Source organism: Siniperca chuatsi, linkage group LG22 (assembly GCF_020085105.1).
Source record: "Siniperca chuatsi isolate FFG_IHB_CAS linkage group LG22, ASM2008510v1, whole genome shotgun sequence".
In the NCBI taxonomy this organism is placed as follows: domain Eukaryota; kingdom Metazoa; phylum Chordata; class Actinopteri; order Centrarchiformes; family Sinipercidae; genus Siniperca; species Siniperca chuatsi.
The window spans coordinates 12935282-12960662 of NC_058063.1; the positions used below are offsets into that span (position 1 = coordinate 12935282).

General features: G+C 42.2%; 1 protein-coding gene across 1 annotated transcript; it reads right to left on the minus strand.

Annotated features, from left to right (window-relative positions):
- Positions 1-371: 371 nt before the first annotated feature.
- Positions 372-14661, minus strand: polr2a (RNA polymerase II subunit A). The gene is given in 32 exon segments (XM_044183312.1): positions 372-3420; positions 3423-3452; positions 3455-3640; positions 3643-4032; positions 4973-5122; positions 5232-5345; positions 5448-5634; positions 5774-5977; positions 6103-6285; positions 6442-6546; positions 6635-6735; positions 6819-7026; positions 7166-7429; positions 7551-7756; positions 8310-8415; positions 8522-8693; positions 8931-9114; positions 9329-9551; positions 9665-9868; positions 9987-10081; positions 10261-10429; positions 10517-10726; positions 10807-11017; positions 11201-11325; positions 11442-11574; positions 11688-11908; positions 12084-12245; positions 12393-12674; positions 12791-12964; positions 13098-13234; positions 13344-13476; positions 14309-14661. Coding segments are annotated over 32 exon segments (5892 nt in total). The 5' UTR covers positions 14396-14661; the 3' UTR covers positions 372-2884.
- Between the last annotated feature and the right edge of the window lie 10720 nt (positions 14662-25381).

Here is a 25381-nt window from a genome sequence, read left to right on the forward strand (position 1 = left end):
CTGGTCATTGTGGAACTAAATTGAACTATTTTATACACTATTGGATGGTTTAACTTAGATCTATGATAAGGCATCATATTCCTTTTAAATAAACAAACAATTACATGTTTTTATATAAAATCTTGAATCAGCAAAGTCAAATTGCTGTTTGTTAAATAAAACTGGATCAAAAACTGTAATAGTTCCCTTTGAAATGAGGTGGAACAGAATGGCATGAAATGTAATAGTCAAGTACAAGTGTCTCAATTGTCCTGAAGTACAGTACTTGAGTAAATGCACTTATAAATTGAATAAATTTGCCCCAATAAAAAAAAAGCTGGAGTATACTTTACAGCTGTAGTTGAGTGACATACACAATACAAAGACGAACATGTAGTAAAACTTTTATTAATTTTTTTCCAAGTCAAAAAACAAACAGAACAAAGATAATGAGAATGAGATAATGAATCGATTTCTATACAGTGGCAATTTCAAGTTAAACCTTCCTTTGCCCAGACATGTGGAGTCTTTTCCTCAGTTTGAAACCCTGTCTCGCCCTCAGACGCACACCAACTGCACACGCATACACACATTCATACAACCCGGGAGTCCTGATGGTCTGAATTGACTGGACAGCACACAGTTAAGACAACAGGATTAGATGCAAGCATAGTGGCCAATATATCACAATGTCTGGGGCTTAGGTCCACCACAATATTTACTAAGTGCAATTACCAAACCTGCTTTATCTCAAAAGGACAGAAGATGCAGTCCTTTCAATTCAAGACCATCTCAGAAGCAATGTTTCACAAAATCTGACATATTTAAACATTTTCAGAACATAACAAAATATTACTGGTTGTATTTTATTTTCTCAGGACTCCCAGCCATATCCAATACCCCCCCATGATTCCCCTCGTCACAGGTACATACACTGGTAGAAAAAAAAAAACACTGATTTCAGAAATGAGGATCACTTGTGGATGAAGAGGGAAGAGGCAGGAGACCCAGCTAGTCCAATAAATTCAGAAACCGCGTCAAATGATCAAATGGAACAAGGAGGGAAAGAAAATATTTTCTTTCCATTGTCATCAAGCGTAGACGGTTCCCTAACACAGTCAAACTAGGTTGAGTCATGTGAGAAAGCACCCATATTCAAAAAAAAAAAAAAAAAAAAATTATAAGAAAGTTCACACTAATGTAGTGGGTAAGGTTGTTTTTTTTAATAGAGAGGCCCAAAAGTGCTGTTTCTTTGGACAATCTCTGCTTAAAAGAAAATAAACTGTTCAACGCTGCTGTGAAGAAAAAAGCCAACAGGAGGACAAATGTTGCCCTCTGGCGTCCCAAGAAGGGAAAACACTGAACTGAGCACTGAACCTTTTGCCCTTCTACCTTTAACTGAAGCAGCCTGGTGACAGCATGCAACATTTTGTACAACTGTTAGTGAAAAGAGCGGTCGCCGTCATGGCAAAAACTCGGGACTGTTGGGGAGAAAAAAATAAAAGCACTCCCCTCCGTCCCCTGCCCCTTCATCCACAGTATATGAACATGAGCCTCCTGCAAACAGGTTTACAAAGTCATCAAAAGCAAAAGCAAACAAGAGAAAAGCCAACAAAAAAAATCTTAATTTTCATCTATTCATATTCACACCGAATAGTAGTTAACTTTCTTTCTTAAATAAATTGAATAGTCCAAATAAACCTGTGTACACATCTGCTTTCAGAAATAGGACGAAGATTAGCAAGAAGTGGGAGGGATTTGAAAAAAATGTCAACCTAAAGCTTGATTAAAATGTATTAACATGTGCTACTCATGCAAACAATGACAAGCAGCAATGCCAAACTAGTATCCCTCGTCCACGTGTGCCCATTTCCTCCTAGAATCAAAATTAAAGACAGAAGTATCATTCTGACTTTTTTTTTTCTTCATATAAATCTTTAAATTCCCAGTGTCAAGGGAAGAATATTATCTGGAAAAGTGTTTTTGTCTTTTGATGCACAAGTCTCCAAAATGGTAGAGGACAAGAGGATGCTGGTGGGTGTTTTCATGACATCTTTCAGGTTTTGTCTTTGGGGTGTGAAGGAGGAAGAGGGGAGAGTGATGGGTACATACAACTATGTAGTCAATGATATTCAAGAGTGAAATTTCTTTTCCCTGCGAGCCAGTTTCTCTCTCCTATCATGTGTTTCTGCTGATCATCCAACTTTCTTCTTTAGACAATCTGGCCCAACCATTTTAATATATCAAACACCTAAAGCTCGATCTTTGATCCACAAAATGCCCCCAAAACTGGCAGCAAGTGTACTTTTACAAAAGCAGCAAAAGGTCTAACAAGATACACCTTGGTGAAATATGCAGTAAACAAAGTCTAAACCTTTTCTTTAGAGCTTATGCTTTAGTGATGAATACAATCCACTTTTCAAAAGGCTTTTGGCAATATGTACGCTTCCCACAACTATACACCCAACGTTTAGAGAATGAGAGAGAGACTGGATGCAGTTCACTATAAAGTTAAAAAGGGACATTTTCTCCCCGTTATGTGTTCACCACATCTTCCTCTCATTTTAATTCCCTCTTGGGATTTGCAGTTTTGCGCCAAAACCCCATGTGAAAATTAAAAAACTATTTCAAAAGGCAGCCTTTTTTTCCTTCAGGCAAAGCAGTTCAAGTCTTTCACATAATTGTTTTAACAATTTCTTGTGGTAAAGGGGGGCCTCAGAGGGTCAAGACTGGAAAATAACAGAGGTCCCAAAGGAGAGATTTCCCCATAGAAAAATGATCACAATTGGGACCCCTGTGGTTAGAAGCACCGTCACCTCTAGCTGGTTAAAGGTGCTGTCCTTCAGGTGTCCACGATGAGGTGACGGGGTTTCTTCAGCTGCCTCCCCTTCTCCTCCACAGCTCATCAGTTGTTCTCCTCGTCACTGTCGTCGGGGCTGATGGCCGGGCTGTAGGTGGGGGAGGTGGGGCTGTATCCAGGGGAGGTGGGGCTGTACGTGGAGCCTTTAGGACTAGTTGGCGAGTACGTAGGAGACGTGGGTGAGTACTTGGGTGAAGTTGGGGAGTAAGTAGGGGAGGTAGGGGAGTATTTGGGGCTGGTGGGGGTGTAGGTGGGGGAGGTGGGAGAGTAGGTAGGAGAGGTGGGGCTGTATTTTGGAGTTGTCGGGGAGTAGGTGGGAGAAGTTGGCGAGTACTTCGGTGACGTTGGGGAGTACTTTGGCGAGGTGGGGGAGTATTTGGGAGAGGTGGGAGTGTACTCTGGGGAGCTGGGGCTGTATGAGGGTGAAGTTGGGGTATATTTGGGGGAGGTGGGGGAGTAGGAGGGGGAGCTGGGGCTGTACGAGGGGGAGCTGGGTGTGTAGGTGGGCGACTGCGGGGTGTAACGTGGACTGGAGGGCGAGTAGGACGGAGAGGTGGGGGAGTACGAGGGAGAGGTGGGGAGTAGTTGGGGCTGGTCGGGGTGTAGTTGGGGAGGTCGGGGAGTAAGAGGGCGACGTAGGGGAGTAGGAGGGAGAGGTGGGAGAGTAACTGGGTGAGGTGGGCGTGTAGTTTGGCGATGTGGGGCTGTAGCTTGGGCTGGTCGGCGAGTAGGAAGGAGAGGTGGGGGAGTAGGATGGGGAGGTGGGGGAGTATGATGGAGACGTGGGAGAATAAGAGGGGAGGTGGGTGAATAAGAAGGTGAGGTGGGCGAGTAACTGGGTGACGTTGGGCTGTAGCTCGGCGACGTCGGGCTGTAGCTCGGTGAGGTGGGAGAGTAGGAGGGGGACGTGGGGGAATAGGACGGGGAGGTAGGGGAGTAGGAGGGAGAAGTTGGGGAATAAGATGGAGACGTGGGCGAATAGGACGGGGAGGTTGGGGAGTAACTGGGCGAAGTGGGTGAGTAGGAAGGAGATGTCGGGCTATAGTTGGGACTGGTGGGGGAGTAAGAGGGAGAAGTGGGAGAGTAGGAGGGCGATGTTGGGGAGTAGCCGGGGCTCTGTGGGGTGTAGCCTCCGGGGGAGCGGGGCTCGTAGGCCGGGGAGGTGGGTGAGTAGTTGGGTGACATGGCTCCACCTAAAGAGGAAAACAGAAAAACTTAGGTGTGGGGGAAAAAAAACTCAAGGAGTGCCTCATGGAGCCATTCTTGGGCCACTATTACTTCCTATTTATCTAAATTATAGTGTCCAATATAGTTTCTCCCATCTTTTTGCAGATGACACAACTATGTCTATGGCCACACTCCAAAAGCCAAATATATTTACTTTAATGTAAGATGAGGAAGAGCAGCACATTTTCACATTTGAGAAGCTAAAACCATTAAATGTTTGCCATTTTAAAAAAATCATCATCAAAGATCTCACTCAAGAATACTGAAATGCCTCAAGTCTCAGCAAGAAAATTCCTAGGAACAACAACTTGAGTTGGAGATAACTCATTGATTATGTCAGTAAATAACTAAATATATTATTGTTAGGAAAGTAAGTTATTTTGTTGACATTCTTCATACCCTTCAGTATTGTTTAAGTTATCAACTTTCATTTCAGAAACTTAACTTTTTACAATTTATGCTATTAATGTAACTAATTCACAGATTCACTCTTATTCAACCAGACAGTAATCTAATTTTAAATATTTCAGATATTTTACGAGTTGTAGTAAATTTTAGAGATAAGATATGTTACTAACTTATGAAACTCGTTTTTGCATTTGTTAAAAATGACCTTTACCTTTAAGTCCTACACATTAAAAAATACTTAAATATCTGTTTAACAATTTTGCTTTTTAATGTGTTACATAATATACATACTTTATATTGTGAATATTGTTTTATATCATTTAGGTTAAGGTAATAAATAAGCTATTGTGTGCTTTTTCCCCCTCTTCCTGCACATTGCTTTCTGTTGTATAAGTCATCATCTGTCTAAATCACATCCCCTAAATTATTCTTACAATTTTTTTTTTTTTTTTTTAAAACAAACTGTAACCTAAAAGAAAGATTTCTGCAGTGTCTAACCTGGAGATGGGATGTATGGGCTGGCAGGTCCTGGTGATCCTGGAGACCCAGGAGTGGGAGACCAGGCCGGGGAGTAGCCTGGAGAGAAGCCACTTGCGTCTGATGCTGCACTGGGAGAGAAACCTGCTGCTCCAGGGGTCATGCCGCTTCCTGGAGGAAGAACAAAAAAACAAAACAAAAAAAGGGCAAAACTCAGTGAATGAAACAAAATAAATTAATAATAAAAGCAAGAGCCAAAGCAACGTGGGCGCACACTCACCAACACTGGGGGACCAGGCACCGTACGCCGGTGTTGCTCCTGTGTTCCACGGGGTCATGGCGGGTGACATACCACTCATGGGACTCGGCACAGTGCCAAAGAACATGCCAGTCGCTGCAAATAGGATGGATACAGAACATAAATCTCATAGCTCTCACACTATATCTACTATACAATCCATTCTGCATTATATCCACCAAACGTCTCTCCACTTACGTCCAGCCACGCTGATGCCAGGTATGTTTGTAGGGATCTCCATGCCATATTTACACTTCTCAGCATCCAACAGCAGGTCAAAGCATCCTGTCCCAGCCGGGGCGAGCTGGCCGAGCATGATGTTCTCCGACACACCCTTCATGGGATCACTCTCACCGTGAGAGGATGCCTCCATCAACACATCCACCTGGAAGGAACGAGAAAAGGGAAATAGTTATTAAAACAGTCCTTTTTTTCCCCAGTGAGAAACTAAAAGTAACCACTAGGATAAAGTTTCTTCTGATGACTTTGACTAAAATTATTCAGTTAATTCATTATCCTCTCACCGTCTCCTCAAAGGAACACTTCATGAGTGGTCCTGTGTCTTGACGGTTGATGCCGTGACGTGTGATGGCCATCAGGTGACCGCGGCACGTCATGGTGTCACAGAGCAGAGCCAAGTGACGGTAGTTGACATAGGAACCGTCAAAGGAGATGACGTGGTACAACTCCCTCTCCAGAGCCTTTCGCACTGCCTCAATTCCCAAGACCTATGTAAGAGAGATTGAGCAGAAGAGGGGGGGAAAAATTTTATATTTTTTAAAATCTGCTGTAATTCTACAGTTGATTAAAAAAACCCCAAAAAAACAAAAACAACATTTGTATGCCTTCGTACCGTGAAGATCTCCACAATGTCATTGGAGGTGGTCCTGACGGGATCTACGTCCTTCTCGCTGAGGACCCTCATGAGGCTCACTCCGTCTGTCTCAAGGATCCACTCCTGCAAGGCCTTGAACTCACCATCCTCTGTGATGATGATCTTCTTCTTATTGTCCGTCTGGGGCAAGTGCATGTACACCTGGAGAGAAGAGTGTGACCGTTGACTTAGAGCCACAGGCAGCTATATCCTTTTGTTACTGATGGAAAGTCCGTATGAGATCAGAAACCATCCTGTAGAGGAAACATATTGTGGGTGAATACTATTATTGGTGTGTGTGTGTGTTCACTCTGTTACCTTGCTGATCTGCTCAATGCCCTGTAGGGTCATGTCTGTCAGCATGTTGGACTCGATGCACCTCAAGAACACATCATCATCCATTTTGTCCACCACCTCCTCATCCTAGACAATGAAAATACAGTTATTTATGATTAATATGGAAATTGACAACAGTGTGTTTATTGTTAGTTAATATAACATCACTGCTGACCTCTTGGAACTTGTTCTCGTCGCTGTTCATGATTCTGATTCGCAGAACGAGCTTCTCTGCATTGTCGTCATTGAAAATACAGTTCAAGTCATCTCCAAAACCTTGCAGAAAAACAAACGTGTCATTAGGGGAAAACCACCTTGTTTCTGTTAAAGCACTGAATAAGAATGTGTCAACAACCCACCTGCGTTGATCTTCTCTGCAATCTGCTCCATAGTCAGCTTGCGATCAGTCATGTGCTTGCGGTCGAGCTCGATGCGCAGCAGCCATGGTGAAATGCGTGTCACGTCAAAGTCAGGCATCTCGTAGTAGACGTTCACCCACTCCTGGTCCTCGGCTACCACCGTGTTCTGGGGGTTCGGGTCGTAGTAGATGGCAGTGTTGGCCGTCACCTATGTCAAATTTAAATTAGGATGAAATTCTTTCGTTTTTATGACATTGCTGGATATGGAATGGTGAAGTAAGAAGGTTTGGGGTTTCAAAATAAAATTACATTACAAAGGAATTGTCCAATCATTTTCGTTCTCTCACCTTTCGCAGTGTGGTGTGCTCCAGTCGACAGAGGATGTCCTTGGCCCTCTCAGCGTCGCGTGCCGCCTGACCCAGCAGGAAAACAGTCAGCGAGGGTGTTTTGGGCCTCTTGGAGATGTTGATCAACTCCTTTAGACGAGGCACACCAAGTGTTACATTCTTGGCTGACACGCCGGCGTAGTGGAAAGTGTTTAGGGTCATCTGGGTGGCTGGCTCTCCCAGCGACTGAGCAGCCAGAGCGCCAACCATTTCACCTGGGTGGGCCTGGGAATGGAGGAAGAGGATTATTAAAAATAAATAAATAAATATCTTCAAATGTTTAGCGATCTTATTGAGACAGCTCTTAAAACAACTCCAACTAAATACAACAATATGCTGAACGTACAATGGACTGGTTGAATTTGGTCTCAATCTCTCCCAGCAACCAGTCAAAAGCCTCAGTGGATAGGCGGAACTCCTCCGTCATGCGTTTGGAGCAGAGTGTGGAGCGCAGGTGGATGTTGAAGAGCAGAGTTGCGTTCTGCTGGGCCTGTCTGCTTAGCGGGTCGTCACCATTCACAATCACCAGCTTCTTACTCAGCTCATGAACACCTGGGGATCCAAACACACACCCAAAGATTGACATTTATGCTACAAATTTGTGTGTAAGTATGGACATTTATGAGGCTTTCTGATGTAGTTTTATATTGTCTAAAAAATCCACAGATTTAATGTTTTATGAAAATAAACACACTTAAAGCTTACAGCAGGGAAAAAACATATCTTTTTCTCCCTGATATTATATTTTACAGTCACTGAGATATAAAATTTGGATCCTCAATACTGTGATGCTGTAAGTGATCATTTTCTCTCTCTAGCAAAGAGAGAGACTAGGGCTTGAGCTGTTCTACTTGTCATGTAACAGACAGGGATTCACCAGGTGGCTTTACATGGCTTTAATGAGCGCCTGAGGCCAGGCCATGACCTCCTAGTTCTAATTCTAGAGCGACTGCTTCTTCCACATGGTTCACAAAATCCTGTATCTAAATATATGGTGAAGAAACTGTCTGGCTGTATGAGTTATCAGCTAATTTTACAGAGGAAGAATAAACAGTAACCGGTGATGTATTGTTCTTTGGTTAATGAGGCTTGTTTTTGAGCTTACCATCGACCACCCTTAGAGGATTGAGGTCTGTTGGGGTTCGAGTGTTGATGCGGAAGATTTTTTGGGCGTTCCAGATCATCCTGGCCAGGTTGCAGGGCAGCACCACCTGCAGGCGAGGAGAAACATTGCAGTGTATGAGTATTTTTGATTTCACATGGCAGACCAAGAGACTGTTAAATAGCAGAGGTGTGTCTACAAATGTGACCGCACACCTTACTGTCCCCAGTGGGGAAAATGGCTCGGAGGACATCCCTGTCCTCCTTCATCTTCTCAAACTCCCTCTCTAAGGCACTCTGCACATGGGCATTGGTCAGCACGTCTTTTACTACATCTTCCTGCAGCATCCGCCTCAGCGCTCGCTCGTTGGTGCAATCAAACTTAAATCTAGACAAATTAGACAAAATGAGAAAAGTGTTAAGCCACTGATTATAGACAATTAACCAATATTAACAATACCATGCACAAAGTTACAGCATGCTTGGGTCTACAACGCCCTTCCAGTTATCACAAATCCATACAAGGTACTGGAAAGCCACTTTGACATCAAATTCGTAAAAAAAAAAAAAGTATATATAGTATAGAAAGTATATACAAGTATATATATATGGGTGTGCGACTTACTTCTTTTCAAAGGCCTTGTGTGAGGGTTTGAGTGTTGCCACGTTTTGGAACTCGACGTTCTCTCCTGCCAGGCCGTCCTCACCGTAACGCAGCTGAACCACCTGGTTGATGGAGTTACGCACTGTGCCATCGTACTTCACCATCACAGACTCCATGGACTTGATCAGACGACGCTGGATGTAACCTGGTGGGGTAGAACAGATTTACTGCGTTAAAAATACAAAAGGCTTTTTTGTTGTTGGACAGTGCATTTAAATGCCTTTTGGGTCTGTGAGTCTATTAATTATTACAAAAAAAAAGGGGCTACTAAAAGCACGTCCGCGTATATTTATGAGACATATCCTGACTCATTTCTTCCTGCTTACCAACCCTTCTCTCACCCAGCTGCCTGGACTTACCAGTCTCAGCAGTCTTGACAGCTGTGTCGATCAGACCCTCTCTGCCTCCCATGGCGTGGAAGAAGAACTCTGTTGGTGTCAGGCCAGCCAGGTAGGAGTTCTCCACAAAGCCTCTGCTCTCAGGACCGTAATCATCCTTAATGAAGTGAGGCAGCGTGCGATGTTTGAAGCCGAAGGGGATTCGTTTACCCTCCACGTTCTGCTGCCCCACCACAGCAATAACCTGAATAAGGAGGGAAGATAAATGGTAAAGAGATGCGAGTGTCAAGAAATAATGTGACTCAAACCTTTAATTCGCCTATTGTAAGGTAATGATAGTTAGGCGGATTCTTTTACCTGTGAGATGTTAATCTTTGAGCCCTTAGAACCAGCCACCACCATGGACTTGAAGTTGTTGTACTCCGACAGAGACTTCTGGGCTGAGGAGCCTGTTTTGTCACGAGCATCGTTGAGGATACGATTCACCTGGTTCTCAAAGGTCTGCCTCAGTGTGTTACCAGGGGTCGGCTCCAGCTCGTTGTTGTGGGCTTTCTCAATGACCTGGCAGACAAAAAGAAAAATGTTTCTTTTCTATACCAAATTTCTGCTGAAAAACCAAATTTGAGTTATTCTGTGAGTTTTAGAGATGTTGGCGACTACACAAATACTTTGTGCTTACTTCTATCACATCCTGTTTGGCTTTCTTGATGGTATTCTGAATGTCAAGGTAAGTCTTGGCATCAGCAATGGAGTCACCAATACCAATGGAATGACCTGTAGAAAATAGAGTAAACTCGTAAATATTAAGACAAAACAAAGGCAAAGACTATAAAGGGTTGATTGCAAAAACGCTAAATATCAATTTTGAAAAAATATAATTGTTACCTAATGTTTATCATTCAATACCACTAAAATATAGCAATAAATGTATGTGCACTTCACTGCCTTCTTACCCTCGATGAGCAGCCAGTTGTTGACCACAGTCTGAATGTTGGAGTAGAAGAGCCGGGTGATGTCGTGGCCCATCTCCAGGTAGGAGATGTGGACAAGGGAGCCGGCTGAGGTTCCCAGAGATTTCTTACACAGGATGCCCATGATCAACTCACCGTTCTCCACTATGACCTATGTGAATGAGTTGAATTCGGGGTCACTTGCACTGTCATTCATTTTCGTTCTTAAATCTATACATAATTAATCAGGGAACTGTACCTTGGTGTCCCCAGGTGAGATGTGTTTGTAAGGGCCACTGTCTTCATCGTCAGGATGGGTGCTGTGTGTGCGGATCACATTAATGTGTCCAGGAATGATTAGGCTGAAGATCTGCTTGCCTGTCCACAGAGGACGGGGCTTGAGTATGGCTGGCTGAGGCACTTTCCCATCCCAAGTGGAGAGGAACATGAGGAGGTTCATCACTTCGCCCTGTGGTGGAGAAACGCAGTGTTAAGACCCTCTCAGACCAGAAAAACCAGCTGCTGTTGACGCCGTAACAATCTCCTTACTCTCTCTAAGAAGACGTCTCTTTTGGTGAATTTGCGGACAGCTGTGAGGGTGTCCTGCACGATACCCATGACAGGCCTGTTGGACTGGGGTGTGACGATCATACGCGGCACCATGGCCAGCTCCTGAATCTCTGCCCTCGTCTCGAGGGACTGGGGCAGGTGGAGGTTCATCTCATCCCCGTCAAAGTCAGCGTTGTATGGGGTGGTGACACTGGAGGGAGACAAGAGGATTGGATGTTAGAGCTGCTACACCACATAGAACCCTCATTTCAGTAAGGGATAATATAACAGCGACAGGAATTCGCATAAATACCAAATTCATACAGTACAAAATAATACGCTTAGATATTAAATAAATGACTTCTATAAGAAAGTACTGGTCTTCAATTGGTACCTGAGATTAAGTCGAAATGTGGACCACGGAAGAATCCGGACCCTGTGCCCCATCATAGACATTTTATGTAGTGTAGGTTGTCGGTTGAAGATGACGATGTCACCGTCACACATGTGTCTTTCCACCTAAAAATAGAGAAATACGTCAGTTTTAGTCAGGATAAAAATATATTTTATCTAACAAAGGATAGTCTTAGTAGTAGACAAAGCTCTACCGCTGCCTGTAATTATTTTAATCTTACCTTGTAGCCAATCTGCAGATGAAGGTCACTTGGTTTGGGGTGGAATCGCAGGTCAATTCTGTCTCCATTGTCACGGATGATGTATTTGGCTCCTGGGTACTGGCTGTTGCCTCTTCGTACCAGCTCTTGTAATCTAGGAAGGTCATCAGAAAGAATTAGCCGACATCACATTTCATAAAAATGGTTTTGATAGACGGGGTTTTTACGCATTACATAAAGTTGAATCAGCTAACTACTCTGCAGTACCTGTCAATATTAAAGGGTGTGACAATTTCTGGGAAGGTCATATTGGCTGCGATGGATCGTGGTACGCCCACTTGGTCGATTTGCAGGTTGGGGTCTGGGGTGATGACAGTTCGGGCGGAGAAGTCCACACGCTTGCCCATCAGGTTACCTCGGACTCGCCCCTCCTTCCCCTTTAGACGCTGTTTTATGGATTTGAGAGGGCGGCCAGACTTTTGCATTGCCTGTCAAAGGACACATTAACTGTAATTTAAGCACCATAAAAAAATTGCAAAAATGTAATACAGAAAACTGAAAGCAGCTGAGACTGGTCAGTCAGTGTATTTCAGACTATGTTCCACTGAATCATGTGCTGGGTAGAAATCTAAGTGTATATTTAAGGCATCAGGAAGTGCATACCCTTGGCAGGCCTGGCAATTCATTGTCCACCATGGTGGCTACATGAAACTGAAGCAGTTTGACATCCTCAGCTATGACGTGAGCTGCTGCACCACTTTGCTCATTTCTTCTCAGCTGGTTGTTGATTTTGACAATGTCAGCCAGCTTGTGTGTCAAGTCATCCTTTAAAACAGAAGTTAATTCATTTGTTGTTATCATCATCATTGTCAGGTGTAGATCTCATTTTTACACAGCTTAAAAACATGCAGGAACAAAACATGCAGTGTAACACCTCAATAAAACATTCAGTCTGGGATAATGTTACTTTACCTGGTTGCGAGCAGAGCCCTGCATGACTACAGCAGGCCTGACAGACAGTGGGGGCACAGGCAGTACAGTTACAATCATCCATTCTGGTCGGGAAAACTTGGGGTCCATGCCCAAGATGACGTCCTCTTCATCAGAGATGCGCTTGAAGATCTCGTGCACACGCTCGGGACTCAGCAGGATTTTCTTCTCCTGCGAATCCTCATTAACGTGCTTCCACTCGGCATACAGCTCCAAGCCAGAACGTCTGATGCGTGGCTGGTAGCGCCCACAGCCACCGTGGCCCTGCGTAGGTCACATAGTGGGGAGGAAAGGGAAGAAAGAAAATAAGTTGAGTAGAGCCGTGAATGTTCAGAGCTGAAATGCCCATTAACTATGACAAAAAGACTCCACCCAAATACCTTCTCCTTGGTAATGTCCTCCTCAGTCTCCTGCTGTTCCATTCCGAATTTGTTGTCCATCTCCTCCCCTCCCTCACAGATATTTTTCCCTTTGCACAGCTCATACACGTGTGTCAAACGCTTCCTGGGTTGCCCTTTAGATTTTATCAGGATGTCTTTGATCTTTGGATTGTTCTAGGAGTAACACCAATGAGAGCAAGTTAAACATCAAAATTGCAAAAGCTATGAACAAGACAGAAATTATACTTTTATGATACAATCAGTGGATTTTTATCATTATGAACTGTAATATGCTGAATACACTTACCGAATCCACTAATAGCTTAGAGCAGAAGAAGCAGACACATCGAAGAACCTTCATTATCTTTGTTACGAAGCCAACATGGAAAACTGGCTTTGCCAGTTCTATGTGCCCAAAGTGGCCAGGGCATTCTGTCATGTTGCCTGAGGAAACAAATCCATGTATATAACAGTAGGTCATGACATCAGATAGGGACAGCAGACAACTGATCAATAATATATTTCAGCATGAAATGCTAAAATGACACTGTACCTGCACATGTCTGACATCTTCCAGTCCGTTCTATGACCCCTTGCCTTGGGTCCATAAGGCCACCAAGTTTAGGACGTCCTCCTTCTGTTGTTTCGGGGTATTTTATTCCCCCTTCTGTAACCGACATCCGTTTCTGGGGAGAAAGACATAAATCGATGCTACAATAATCAGCAGTTGATCACCTACTGTCAGTGCTAGAATATAAATCAATAACTCTGCATATATGTCAGCCATAAAATGTATTTTCCACAACCTTCATCCACATTATTGAAAGAAACTAAATTTCTACAACCATCATCCACTTTTCAGTGCTTAAAAAAATTACTCAAATTAACAGATGTAAAAACGACAAATCAAAGTTCGTTAAACAATTGCTACATTTGGGTAAAATAAAGTTCTGTAAACAATATTTACTATGATATGAAACGTTATGCTAAATTACATGTACATAAATAATCTAGTATTCATGAATCCTTAGAACTACTAAACACCCAATCTTGAGTTAAAGAAAACATGCATATCTGACTTTGTTGAAGCACCCTTTTATTCATTTATTGAGAGAGAAAACAGACCAATGCGTACAATGCGACCAATGGTAAAATCAAACAAGCTGTGTCCATAACGAAAACTACGAAAGTAACCAAAATTTCTACTTACTGATGGGCCTACAAGGTACATTGCATGAATAAAAAGGGGGTTTAATTCATGTGATACCATGGTTCCTTTTTAAGAATGTTGTGCTTAAAGTTTTTCAAACTTCCTGCAACATGCTAGTTAGCACAAGCTCCACCAGCCTGACAGAGCTAGCTAGGCTAGGCTAACAGCAAGCACATTCCGTTGTAAACAGAACCATGTCTTTGTCACATATGTTAAACTACAAGATAAGTCAAGAAACTATAAGAGTGGTGTGTGTGATCTGTCCGAGAATTAATCAAATACCCCACTCCCCCAAAAAGAAAACCTACAAGCTCATCTGGGCTGATGATGCCGAATTGAACTCTCTTGATCGTGCGCAATGGGCATGCGCTGTCGCCGGAGGGCGGTCCGTGCATCCTGTCTATTCAAAGAGACGCGTCCTTCTTCGGCACGCCGCTTTGTGAGCAGGAACAGGCTTTAAATTGTCACCACGACTCTGGTCAGGCCGCCAACGGTGACCGGAAAGTCTCCGAAGGCGATATCCCAGGAACCTCTGCTGTCGGTTGCCTTTATAGCCGAATTATTTGTGTTTTGGTCCTAAGTAAGATGGCCACAGACTGTTCCCTTCCCTTTTCCTGATCGACACTGTGGAGCGCTGTGAGCGCTTCTGAGCATGAAGCGGTCCAACGCTTGGTTATATAGACTGACTGCATACTACGGGGTTGCACACTCATAAAGACAGGGACTGCCTCTTCGGAAGGTGGGACATGGATCTCTATAGTAAAACGCTCATTGGCCATTCAAGACAGTCCTATGAATAATTAATTTTATCACACGTACAGCCAATTAGAGAGCACGTTTATTTTTTTAACGAATCAAAACTAAAGGCGGGCGTTGATTCAATCAAAACCCATCCCGATTGGCTTTATTAAAACAGAGTAGGCGGTGCGGCGTGTATTTTGCATGCAAAATATGAATATTCAATTTAAATCCTCTCGATTCGTCCGTTTTCATGTTAATATTGAGTAGTAGAAAAGAAACGACCAATGGCAGCGAAGAAATGAACCTTCTTAGAATAATTTCAACAAAACCCGTCCTGCTTCCGATATTTGCCGAAAGTGGCCGATGTGAATTTCTTCCCTCAGAGCAAAAATAAAAAAAATCTCTGTTCTCCCGTTCGTCTCGCTCTAGATCAGCCTGGGCTCTAAGAAAAGAGGCTCATGGGTGAGGCCTGTTAAGACCTTTGATCAAACAGGGGGAAATTGTCGAAATACATTATATTTTCATCTCGAAACACTGTATAATGGATTATTTTTCGTGCTAATATAGAAACACAGTGACTTGTCGGTTTTTCGTCCTCTGCATTTTTGGATCGCTGGGACTTTGTTGCAAGCATCGGACCCGCCTGCGAGTGAAGGCTGGCCAGTGGACTGGATTTTCCGTACGCGCTATAGGAAAATCTGGGGGAAGCCTTAAGTGTTCATTTAACGTTTGTTTTTCAACGGTTTTCACTGTCTTTACATATACATGTTCTGTGTGTGATTTATATGAAATTATATTGTTAAATTGTTCTTAAGTTTTTAATATCTTTGTTAAAATGTGAAACATTGTTGTAGGCCACGTTTCGAAAGCAGTCTCAAATGCCGTAGTTTTGGCGGTTAAGTAACATTAGTTCGCTATTTATTTAATTGGCCACTAACTTGAATTACTGAAAAGAGTAACACTTACAAGTCAGCCGAGTTACATTTTAAATACCAACGTAAAAAATTTGATTTCTTAGCATTAACGTACAGCTTGTGATCTGCTTAGCTGAACGTAGGACTACTTTGTCGACAACGACGGTATGTTCACTGCTGTTTATTTTACAAATGTTCCACATTTGTGTATAGCTGATGTAGATTTTATGGTAATATAGAACGTGTTTAAGTGGTGTTATGCTCTGAAGATGTCTATGTGTAAAGTAAAGTAGCCTGATGGTGTAGCCTTGTAACAGTTACTGAACGTTGCGGGACAAAACGTTCAGCTAGCTGCTTAATGGTAACGTTAGCAGTTAACCATTAGTTAATTAAATCCCTGGTTTTGCGAGCCAACTTTTGTCTTAGTGTCAGGGCTGTAGCAGACGAGTGTTTTTTACAGTGGCAATTGGGGTATATAACGTTAACTACCTTGACGACTAACATAAAGGCTATTGTAGCTAGCATAGTTGGACTCCATTAGCGCCCAACATGGCGGTGTTTGACGATATGCTTCTTGTTGTGAACGAGAAAGATGGTGTCTGGAATATTCTTGTTGGCTAACACAGCTGCGCATTTTCAAAAAAATGTGGCGCTCCGTGACAAAATAAGGAACGGCTATATGATTTTTTAATCTTAATATGTTTAACGTGATATGATATAAAGTGTCGAAACTGCTTGGAAGTTTGCTAGCCAGTATTTCAATAGTCTTGACTCTTCGTCGGTGTCGAAGTTGAAGCCATTTTGCTAGCTAACTACGTCCATATTAGTCTGTTATTGGAAGGAAAATCTTGCTGTTTAGTCTGTAAGCTGTTTTTACAGCTGATTTTACAGTGAATGTGGCAATGGTGGTATTCCACTCTTTTACCCAATCTTTTGATTTCTTAAAGTTTAGGTGTTATAGTGCAAGTGTTCATCTTGTCTTCAGGGACTAGGAAATGCCATTAGCTTGTTACACAATAGATTTATCCGGTTAGCTCTCGTTAGTTGTACCCAGGGGAAGGGAACGAGTAAAGTCTGGCCGGAGATGATGGCTATCTAAATGCCCAAAAGCACAACGATACATTGTGTTAATGTATGGTCCTTTGCGAGTCATAAATATCCATGTCCCATTCAAAAGGTGTTGTGTTATTTACATAAGGTGCGGAAATATTTTCCAGTTGACCTATGTCCATGTGCATTTTGTCTTCATACATTGATAAGTAAAAGTAAAAGCTAGATAGTGTTTAAACCACCTCAATATCTCAGTTCTGTGATTGCATAATCTCAGTCTTATTACATGCAATAAACACTACATGTCTATGTAACGGTGCTCAAAACATCTTGTCACGTTGTTACAATTTTTACTGCTTTTTGTTTATTAAATAAAGACACTGAACCAACATGATGGACTGTGGGATTGTTTCATTCTTTGGTAATTAAACAAAGCTCATTTTAACAAAGTCATGTTAAAATATTACCTTCAAGGTAAGTGGGACAGCTTAGTGTTTATGCGTTGCTGCCAGCATGAACATGCCTCTCTGCCATCATCTCTTTTTGGCAGGTCCAGCAGAAGAGGGCATCGTTCAAGTCCAGAAGCAAGGACAGATGCTATAGCTGCAGTATCCTTATGGAGTAAAACCATGTTCTGTTTTATTGTAATAAACTTAAAAAAACACATGCACGCCACGTTTGAAATGCATAGAAGACTGACAGTAAATCACTTTGTTCACCATGTGCCATGCTATACCATGACTATACAAAGGATTCATTATTGACCAGCTGGCTCCCTCCTCTGGCTCATATTGAGAATGATCAGCGTTGCAAAGACATTGCACAATCACATTTTCAATACGGAAGTGAGTCCCACAAGGCTGTCAAACGAGCTCCCTCTACCGCTCTAAGGAGGTTGGTGCATTGAGGCCTGATGGCGTCAGGTCTGGATTTTGGTAGGAATTCATCCAAATGTTTGGAATAGTTGTAAAATCTGATCATTATAGCACTGTTTGTAAAGCATCTCCACAACATGTTAGCGTGATATCAGAAGCACTTACCCCCCCCCTCATTTCAGGATTGTAGGTTGATTGAAGCGAATGTGAAGTGCTTGTAAACAGAATTCATCGTGCCAATTCAGATCACTGCTGTCAGGTAAAATTGACGTGGAAACGCCCTTAACAAACACCATAATATTAATAATTGAATTAAGACAAATGTACATACTGTATATATAACACTGTTGTCTCAGTACATTTACTCAAGTAATATACTTAAGTAGGGTTTTAGGTACTCGTATTTTACTACTTTATGCTTTTTTTCACTGTGACTTCACTACATTTCTAAAGGAAAATATTGCCATTTCTACTATTCTACACTTATCTAACCATTATAGTTGCTAATTACTTTGCAGATTTAGATTTTATGTGCAAAAACATTCTTGAAAACCATCGACAACTGTAAAATGCTACTTATACGTTAATAAATCAATCATCTAATGATATATACTAATATAACACTCCAGAAGGAGCCATCAGTATAATCAGTACTTTTGTGGTACTGTTTGTAGTATATTTTGCTTCTAATACCTGAGTAAACTGAGTATTTTGACACTTTAGTATTATTACTTTTACTTCAGTAAAGCATCTGAATTCTTGCTCCACGCTGCTCTGCAATTTAAACATGTAGTTTACTTTAAACTTTATGTTTGCAATAGCTGGAAAAGCCTTAAAATGTGTGAAATTATGACTTCTAATTTCAAGGCCCTGAATGCTTTTGAATACTGTTGAATCATCTCATGTCTTCAGTTTGAGGAGTCTTTAAACTATTGCAGTGTCTGTTGTACTGGAGAGAAATCTACTGTTGACATATCTTCTGATATGTTTTTATTATTTTCTGTTGTTTTTTTTCAGTGATGGAATTTGTCATATTTTCTATTCTAATTGATTCTAACTGGTATTCAAAAGTGCTAAACAAAAGTCTTAAATCCAAGCGGATGAAGCTTGCAAGTACCCTGATAACATTCGATCTTGCTGAAGAACAGCTGGACATTTGCTGTATGACCTGTATGGACGGGCGGCTATAGGTTGTTCACAGTAGTTGCTCTTTTAGAGCAGGCATCACAGTGATGTAGTGTTTGTAAAAATAAAAAATGTACTTAGGACTATAGGTATAATTAGGTCTAACTTCTTGTTCCTACCTTGGCAGTTCATATATTTATGCATGTAGCAGCATTTGTTTGCCTTCTAGAGGCATTAATTCCTGGAAGGGGTGAGGATTCATGTATCTAGGGGGAGCTCTTGTCTGGTGTTGTCAGAGCCTGACAGTGAGTGTGAGTTTTCAGGGGTTGGTGGGGTGTTAGGGAAGGGGGGGAGCTTTGTAGCACGATAAAGTAGGCAAACAAGGAGGGAGGGAGAGACAGACGAGCAGATGCAAAAGCATGGTGGGAGGAGCAGACTACTTCTTTTTTCAATCTGATCTGAACTAGTTACTCCAGAAAACATACATGTATTCAGCTAGTGAGCCATTGCACCTGAAGCACCAAAACACCTGCTTTTTATGAAACATGGATAACTTTCTCCAAAAACTAAAAACCAAGGCAAAATGTCCTGAAGGCTGTGATGCTGTTCTTTGGATAAAACATCCCTGCCGACCATAAAATGGAGAATTTGTCCTTGGCCGCAGTAAAGTTTGTAAATCAGATTCTGGGTGTTTATTGCTGTAAAAACTTACCATTCCCAGTCTACAGTATCAGTTTAATGTGCACCATCAAAAAATAGACTAAAAACTGCTAGGACATTTGTCTAGTCATGGCGGTTTTGTGGGTAGTTCTTGTACGCAAAATAAGAGTGAATCGCCTGTTATTATACGAACAAGAAATAATCTGTTTTAGGTTGAATTTCCCCTTCAGTTATGCACCAGGATGTTGTTTTGTAATAAAAATTGGTGACGCAGGGTCGGAGGCATGCTTTCTCTGAGAGCCCCTTGGAAAAGGCCGGCCCATTTCTGTCCGCAAGAGAATGTCCTGTTCTTTGGGTGTTTGTTTTGGCTCATGTCAGCCCCTGCCAAGCGTCTTCATCTTTCTTTTATCCTTCCTTTTATCATTCACACACCCTTTCAGACCTTCCAAATTCTCGTCTACTCTCTTTTACACAGGATTCTTTGTAAGCAGCTCATTTGTAGAGAACAGACAGAAGCAGGAATGTTAAGTCAGCTAGTATTTGACTCAGAGGAAACACCAGAGTTTTGCAGGAGATCTACGTTTTGTTAAGTTTCTTTCAGCCTCTTCCTGGAACTATCTGGGTGCTAAATTAATTGCTCTTGATCCCACCTCGCGTTGCAATCGGCTTAGTGCTAATCTGGGGTTCTCACAGTGTAGCCAAGTCTCGTCCGGGCAATGCTGCTGCACTGAGCTGTCCACTGCTCTCTTCTCCCAAGGTTTTGACCTCTGGCATAGTCGTTCACGCTCCACTTTGCCATACACCCTATTCTTTCACTATCATTCTCCTCTCACTCATTAAGCGTTTGGGAAGCCTAATTTTTCATTGTGAATCAACTTTGCCTTACATTTTTTCTGTACAGGCCACCCATGTCATATGATTGCTTTTCCTCCCTCACAGAATTGTCTCCTTAATTGTCTGAACCTCCCACTTACACTCACAAACCTTCTTCATGTTTTCTCTGACTCCCTCTTCTCATCTCCCCTCCCTTGCTATATTTCCTTCATCCCTCTCTCTTGTACACTAAGCCTCAGAGATGGCCACATGCTGCCTGCAGTGGCTCTCTCCTGGCTGTACCACTCACCCTGCCTCTTTTCTAACTTTTTTTGTGTTTAGTTTCTCTGCTGTGCTGCTGTTTTGTTTCCCCTGGCATGATGCCATTGCCTCTGACCATCTGCCTCACTTTCTTTTTTCTCTTTTCCCTTTTTACTGCTTTCCTTCTCCTTTTCTTCTGATGTCAGTGCAACTATTATTTTATTTTTGATCACAGGATAGGGTTACCTCACGTTGCCATTGCTCAAAAAACCTTTTGCATCTTTCTTTTTCGTTCTCTTTGCAAGGCTTTCTCAGCTCCCTGTCTTTCCGGGAGGTTCTCATTGAAGTGTCTGTGTGCTATTTAAAGAGGCGTGCAGAAAAGCAGGGTTGTTTACAGTGCCCTCAAAATACAGGCTGTCTAGAAACAGGAAGTACCATCGCCCCAAAGCGCAGCAGCGCAGCAGCGCACAGCGTCAGCCAACATGCAGCCACTTCCTCCTCCTCCTCATGGCTGAACAGAGGCTCCAGCAAAACAACCCTCACGCTTATCAGAGAATTATGCACCCCTCCCCTCCGCTGCCCGTCCTCCTGAATGGCGCATATACACGGCAGGCTTTTCACCCCTCCACCATGTCCTATCTCGCTTTCTACCATTCTCTTATGCCTACAGCCCTGCCCCCCCTCCGACTGTCTCTCTTCGCCAGTACAGCATGCCTGAGTAGCTGCCTAGAGATGAAGGAGCTAATTAATTTGATTTAGCCGTCCTCTCTCTCTGGCAGTGGAAAAACCAGCCGTCCGTCCCCCCTCCCTCCTGCACACCGTATCAGGCACCCCTCCCAGATGATTTTCCACCTATCCTTTCCAGTCTCCTTTGGCAACGTTCACGCTCCGAACCCTCTCTTCCTCCTCTCCTTTGCTTTTTTCTTTCCTGTTACACAACCATATTTTGCCAGCGGTTTATTGCGTATCAAACTGATTGTAAATTGCATGCCAACAGTAACTCTCTTGTGTGGCCTACACCCTTCTATATTCCTTTTTTTAGCATTGTATCTCTTGTGTGTGCCATGGGGCAGTTTGTGTGACTCAGCAGTGTTTCACTGCTCACACAAACATGCTTGTTATAGCTCAATGCGTCTGCTTCATGGAGCTGAAGCCTGTCAGACTTCGGGTGATGAAACCCCATTTCTGTCATTTGATACTCTGATGGATCCCCCCACTCTAGCTCAGCTATATAACTGTCTTAACATCACTTGTCAACATAACTCTATGAATCCTTCCTGTGCTTTCATCCTGTACTGTATGGACATACTCTGAACTTTGCAGCATGCAGATTGTGGACATCTGCTCAGGAGAGCCTCTATGTGATGTGTGTGTTTTGGTCCTTCAGTGTTGTCTTGCAGGCAATGGGTGGTGCAGGGTTGAACTCGCTAACCCCTCTACTGAAACTTAAAAAGTTGAAAATGCCTGAACATTTTGTCAGCGATAACACTCAGCTGCTGAGGAAATGCAGTTTTTGTTAAGCTGCAGCGCTTTATACAAAAGGTCACAGAGGACATAGGCAAAGAAAATTATTTCTTGATCTCAACATAAGTCAGGAGCCTGTCAGGATGTTCAAAAACATTTTACTTGGTTGCTACTGTTGAAGTTATTTAGCTTGAAGTATCTAATCTCATCTAGCTTTAAAGAGTAACTGCACACTAAATGTTTTGTGACAGAAAGGCATTGTTACACTGACCTCTGGATGGAAAGTTTCAACTCTGCTGCTGTTCTGACCATGTGATTCATGTGTGTTTCCACATGAGAAAGGATGTTGGGGCAGAACTCTAATATTTAAATTTTTATTACATTTTTACTGGCTTGGTTGAAATCCTCTTCACCCGGGCCAAGTTGAAGCCCGGTTGCCTCAAAATCTCTTCTAACATTTTATTAGATGGGTTTTCTGCACCCTGTGATGCATCAGGAAAAGATTTTGACACTTTACTGGAAAATTAAAAGGTTGGGATTTTCTAGGGAAAATATATGAAAAAGCATGTTTGATATATATCTGGCACAACAATACACAGTGGGGTAACACAGCGATACAGGGACTCAAGATAGGAACAAAGAATAGTAATCTGACCTTTAAATGCTGCATACTTACTTAATAAATGTACTTCATGACTCATCTAGAATAGATGAAATGTATTGTTTCTGTTATTATAGACAAGTGGGTATATAGGAATTTTACATTGCTCAACAGATATAGATTGGGGTGCTTCAACCCCTAAAGGCTTTCATTAGAACTTTTTTTGTGAGTGGGCATTCAATTGTGTATACATCCTACATTTTGATTAATATTAATTTACAACTTCTAATTTTATGCGTAGTTTATATGGTTTATTGATATTTAAGGTGGTGTTTTGCTGTAGCTCTGAGCAATCTGAGGAGGAGCGATTAGCTTGAAATGTCACTTCTGCTGTGAAAGTTCTTCATATGGGAGCTGTTTGGTGTGTGGAGTTTCTGTTTCATATTGTTGAATTGCTGCCCTGACATTTGTTTTTGTAAACAGCGGAGTGTTAGCTAAGGACGTGCTCCAGCACGCTCATGTTTCCCTATTTCAAGGGAGGTTTCATCAAGTTACCCACTGTACCAACCCCGTGTCTGACTCTGTAAGACAATGCTGAGGCTTTAAACACCCTTTCATCTGTGTGCGTGTGTGACTACAAATGTAAACATTTGTCATGCTTATCTGCACATGTACTTGCAGAAAACGTATATGCTGTGGTTTCATTCTACCTCCCTGCCCTGACATCTCTGTGTACAGGCCACAGAAACAGGAATTGCTGCCTCGTCTTTGTAAAGCCACTGCTTCCTCTTTAAGAAACCACCACATTTGAACTCATTGGACGTCGTTTGATCTCAGTCCAAGTCAGCTGGAGCGCAGGTTAGTCATCCCTTCTCTGAGATCACTGAGGATGTTTACTAACCCTTGAGCATGCCTCAGGATATATTCACACATATGTATCAGTAGGAAGTCAGCTTGAATATTATATGCAGTTGACTCATGCACTGTTACTGATCATTGAACTGTTGTCTTTATACTGTTTTTTTACTGAAGTAACAATCTACCAAATGAAAACCAAACTAAAGATTTGATACTTGATATGCATGGCAAACAAAGCTTGTATTGAATTTAACCCATTCAGTGCTCAGTTGCACTAAAACCAAAACAGTCTGACTGTAGGCGTGACTATGCATTTTGGGAACTGACAGGGATGGTGAACTTTCCCTTCCTTATCAGATATAATGACAGCTTTTTTACTGGTACCACAAAGCTCATCAATGTGGGGCTGAAATCTGAATAGCGAAATGATTAAAGTTACTATGGAGTTTTCGCTGTAAGTAAACAAAGTTTTGTTTACATTCAAAGGCTAAAATGCATTGTGTGTCTCCTTAAAGGGGTTATAATCAATATTTTTATGATAACAATGGTTAAAATTAGTGATTCCATAGAGAATTACACCAAACTCTGCAGTTCCCCTCAGCTCTACAGAGTTTAATAAAGTTTTACTGTAAAGCTCTTTACTTTTACCGCTCTCATAGCGTCAATTTTAACATGCACAGCACCAAGCAGCAGACAGACACAGTTAGCAACTAGCTGGTGAGAGCCAGCTACTTCCTTCAGGGGTTGGTGGAGACCAAAATTGAGCTAAATTGAGAGGGAATATTGGGCAGAAACATGATAAATGATAATGTTTCTCCGTATCTACTGGATGTGTAAATAGGCAACAGTTTGCCAAATCAACTTAAAAGGTGATAATGTGTCAGTGTCATGTTCACGGTTTGTTTCTGCTATCCCAACGTGGCCAAAAAATCAATTATTGCAGCTTTAAGGCCTAACAAACATGCTGAATGAATTTACTACCTCATAAAACATTTGCAAAAGATTTTTAAAATGTTTTGAAATCTGCTTTGTTCACATCAGCTTGCCGTCTTCTTCTCCTCCTCTTATTGGCGAATCACTACAGTACATTTGCCTTGTCAACTGTTATTTCCCTTCACAATCAGCAGAAATGTGTTTTACTTTACCACCATCATGTGTGCAAATGTGTCCTCATGCATATGCAATACAAGGGCCCACTTATCAAAGCAAACTGTCTGTAGGGTACCTGTGTGTGTGATTTATATTAAAATTTAGCTAGTTGTCTTTCCTTGAAAACGTGTTGAGAAAGTTCTTTATTTTTTTATTGCTTTATTCTTCAAATAATAATTGGTGCTTTTGGGGGAAAATAAATTTGAACCACATCTTATAAAATAAATGTATTTTAGTCTACAGAAGAAATACATTTACGCCAGAATGTTAATTAACACCTCATGAAGGTCTTAGACTGGATTTAACAATGATTTTGAGACTCAGTTAAACGTGTTTTTTGAGTTAAATATTGAAGGCCTTGGTGAGCTAATGGTTTATATTTTCCACCAAGATGGCTTCCTTATTTCCTCCATCTTTGTGTATTCAGATGTGTGTGTCGCTTGGTTTCACAGCATGAAAAGCTATGATCACGTTTGGCCAAACATCCATGACAAGGGATGGCTGGACAACGGGGGTGCCTCTGAATACAGAGTTTGTGACTGGCTGCAGCCACGGGACAATACCAGCACACATGTGTAGACCAAGCGGCCACACTCCTGGGACACACATACACACACACACACTATTGTCTTTGCCAACCGGCAATCACACACACACAGCCTCTCTTTCTTTTGCTCCATCTTTTCACATAATGTTACTTCTAGTTTAAATTTTACTGTCCTGTCCTGAAGCCACTCACAACTGCTATCATGTGTCCCGTCCACACACACCCAGCATGCTTTGAAAACGTGCAGGAGTGCATGAGAGAGGACGGGGAGGGGAGAAAAAAAAGTTTGTCCAACTCCAAGAGCCAGAGAGGTCACAGGAACA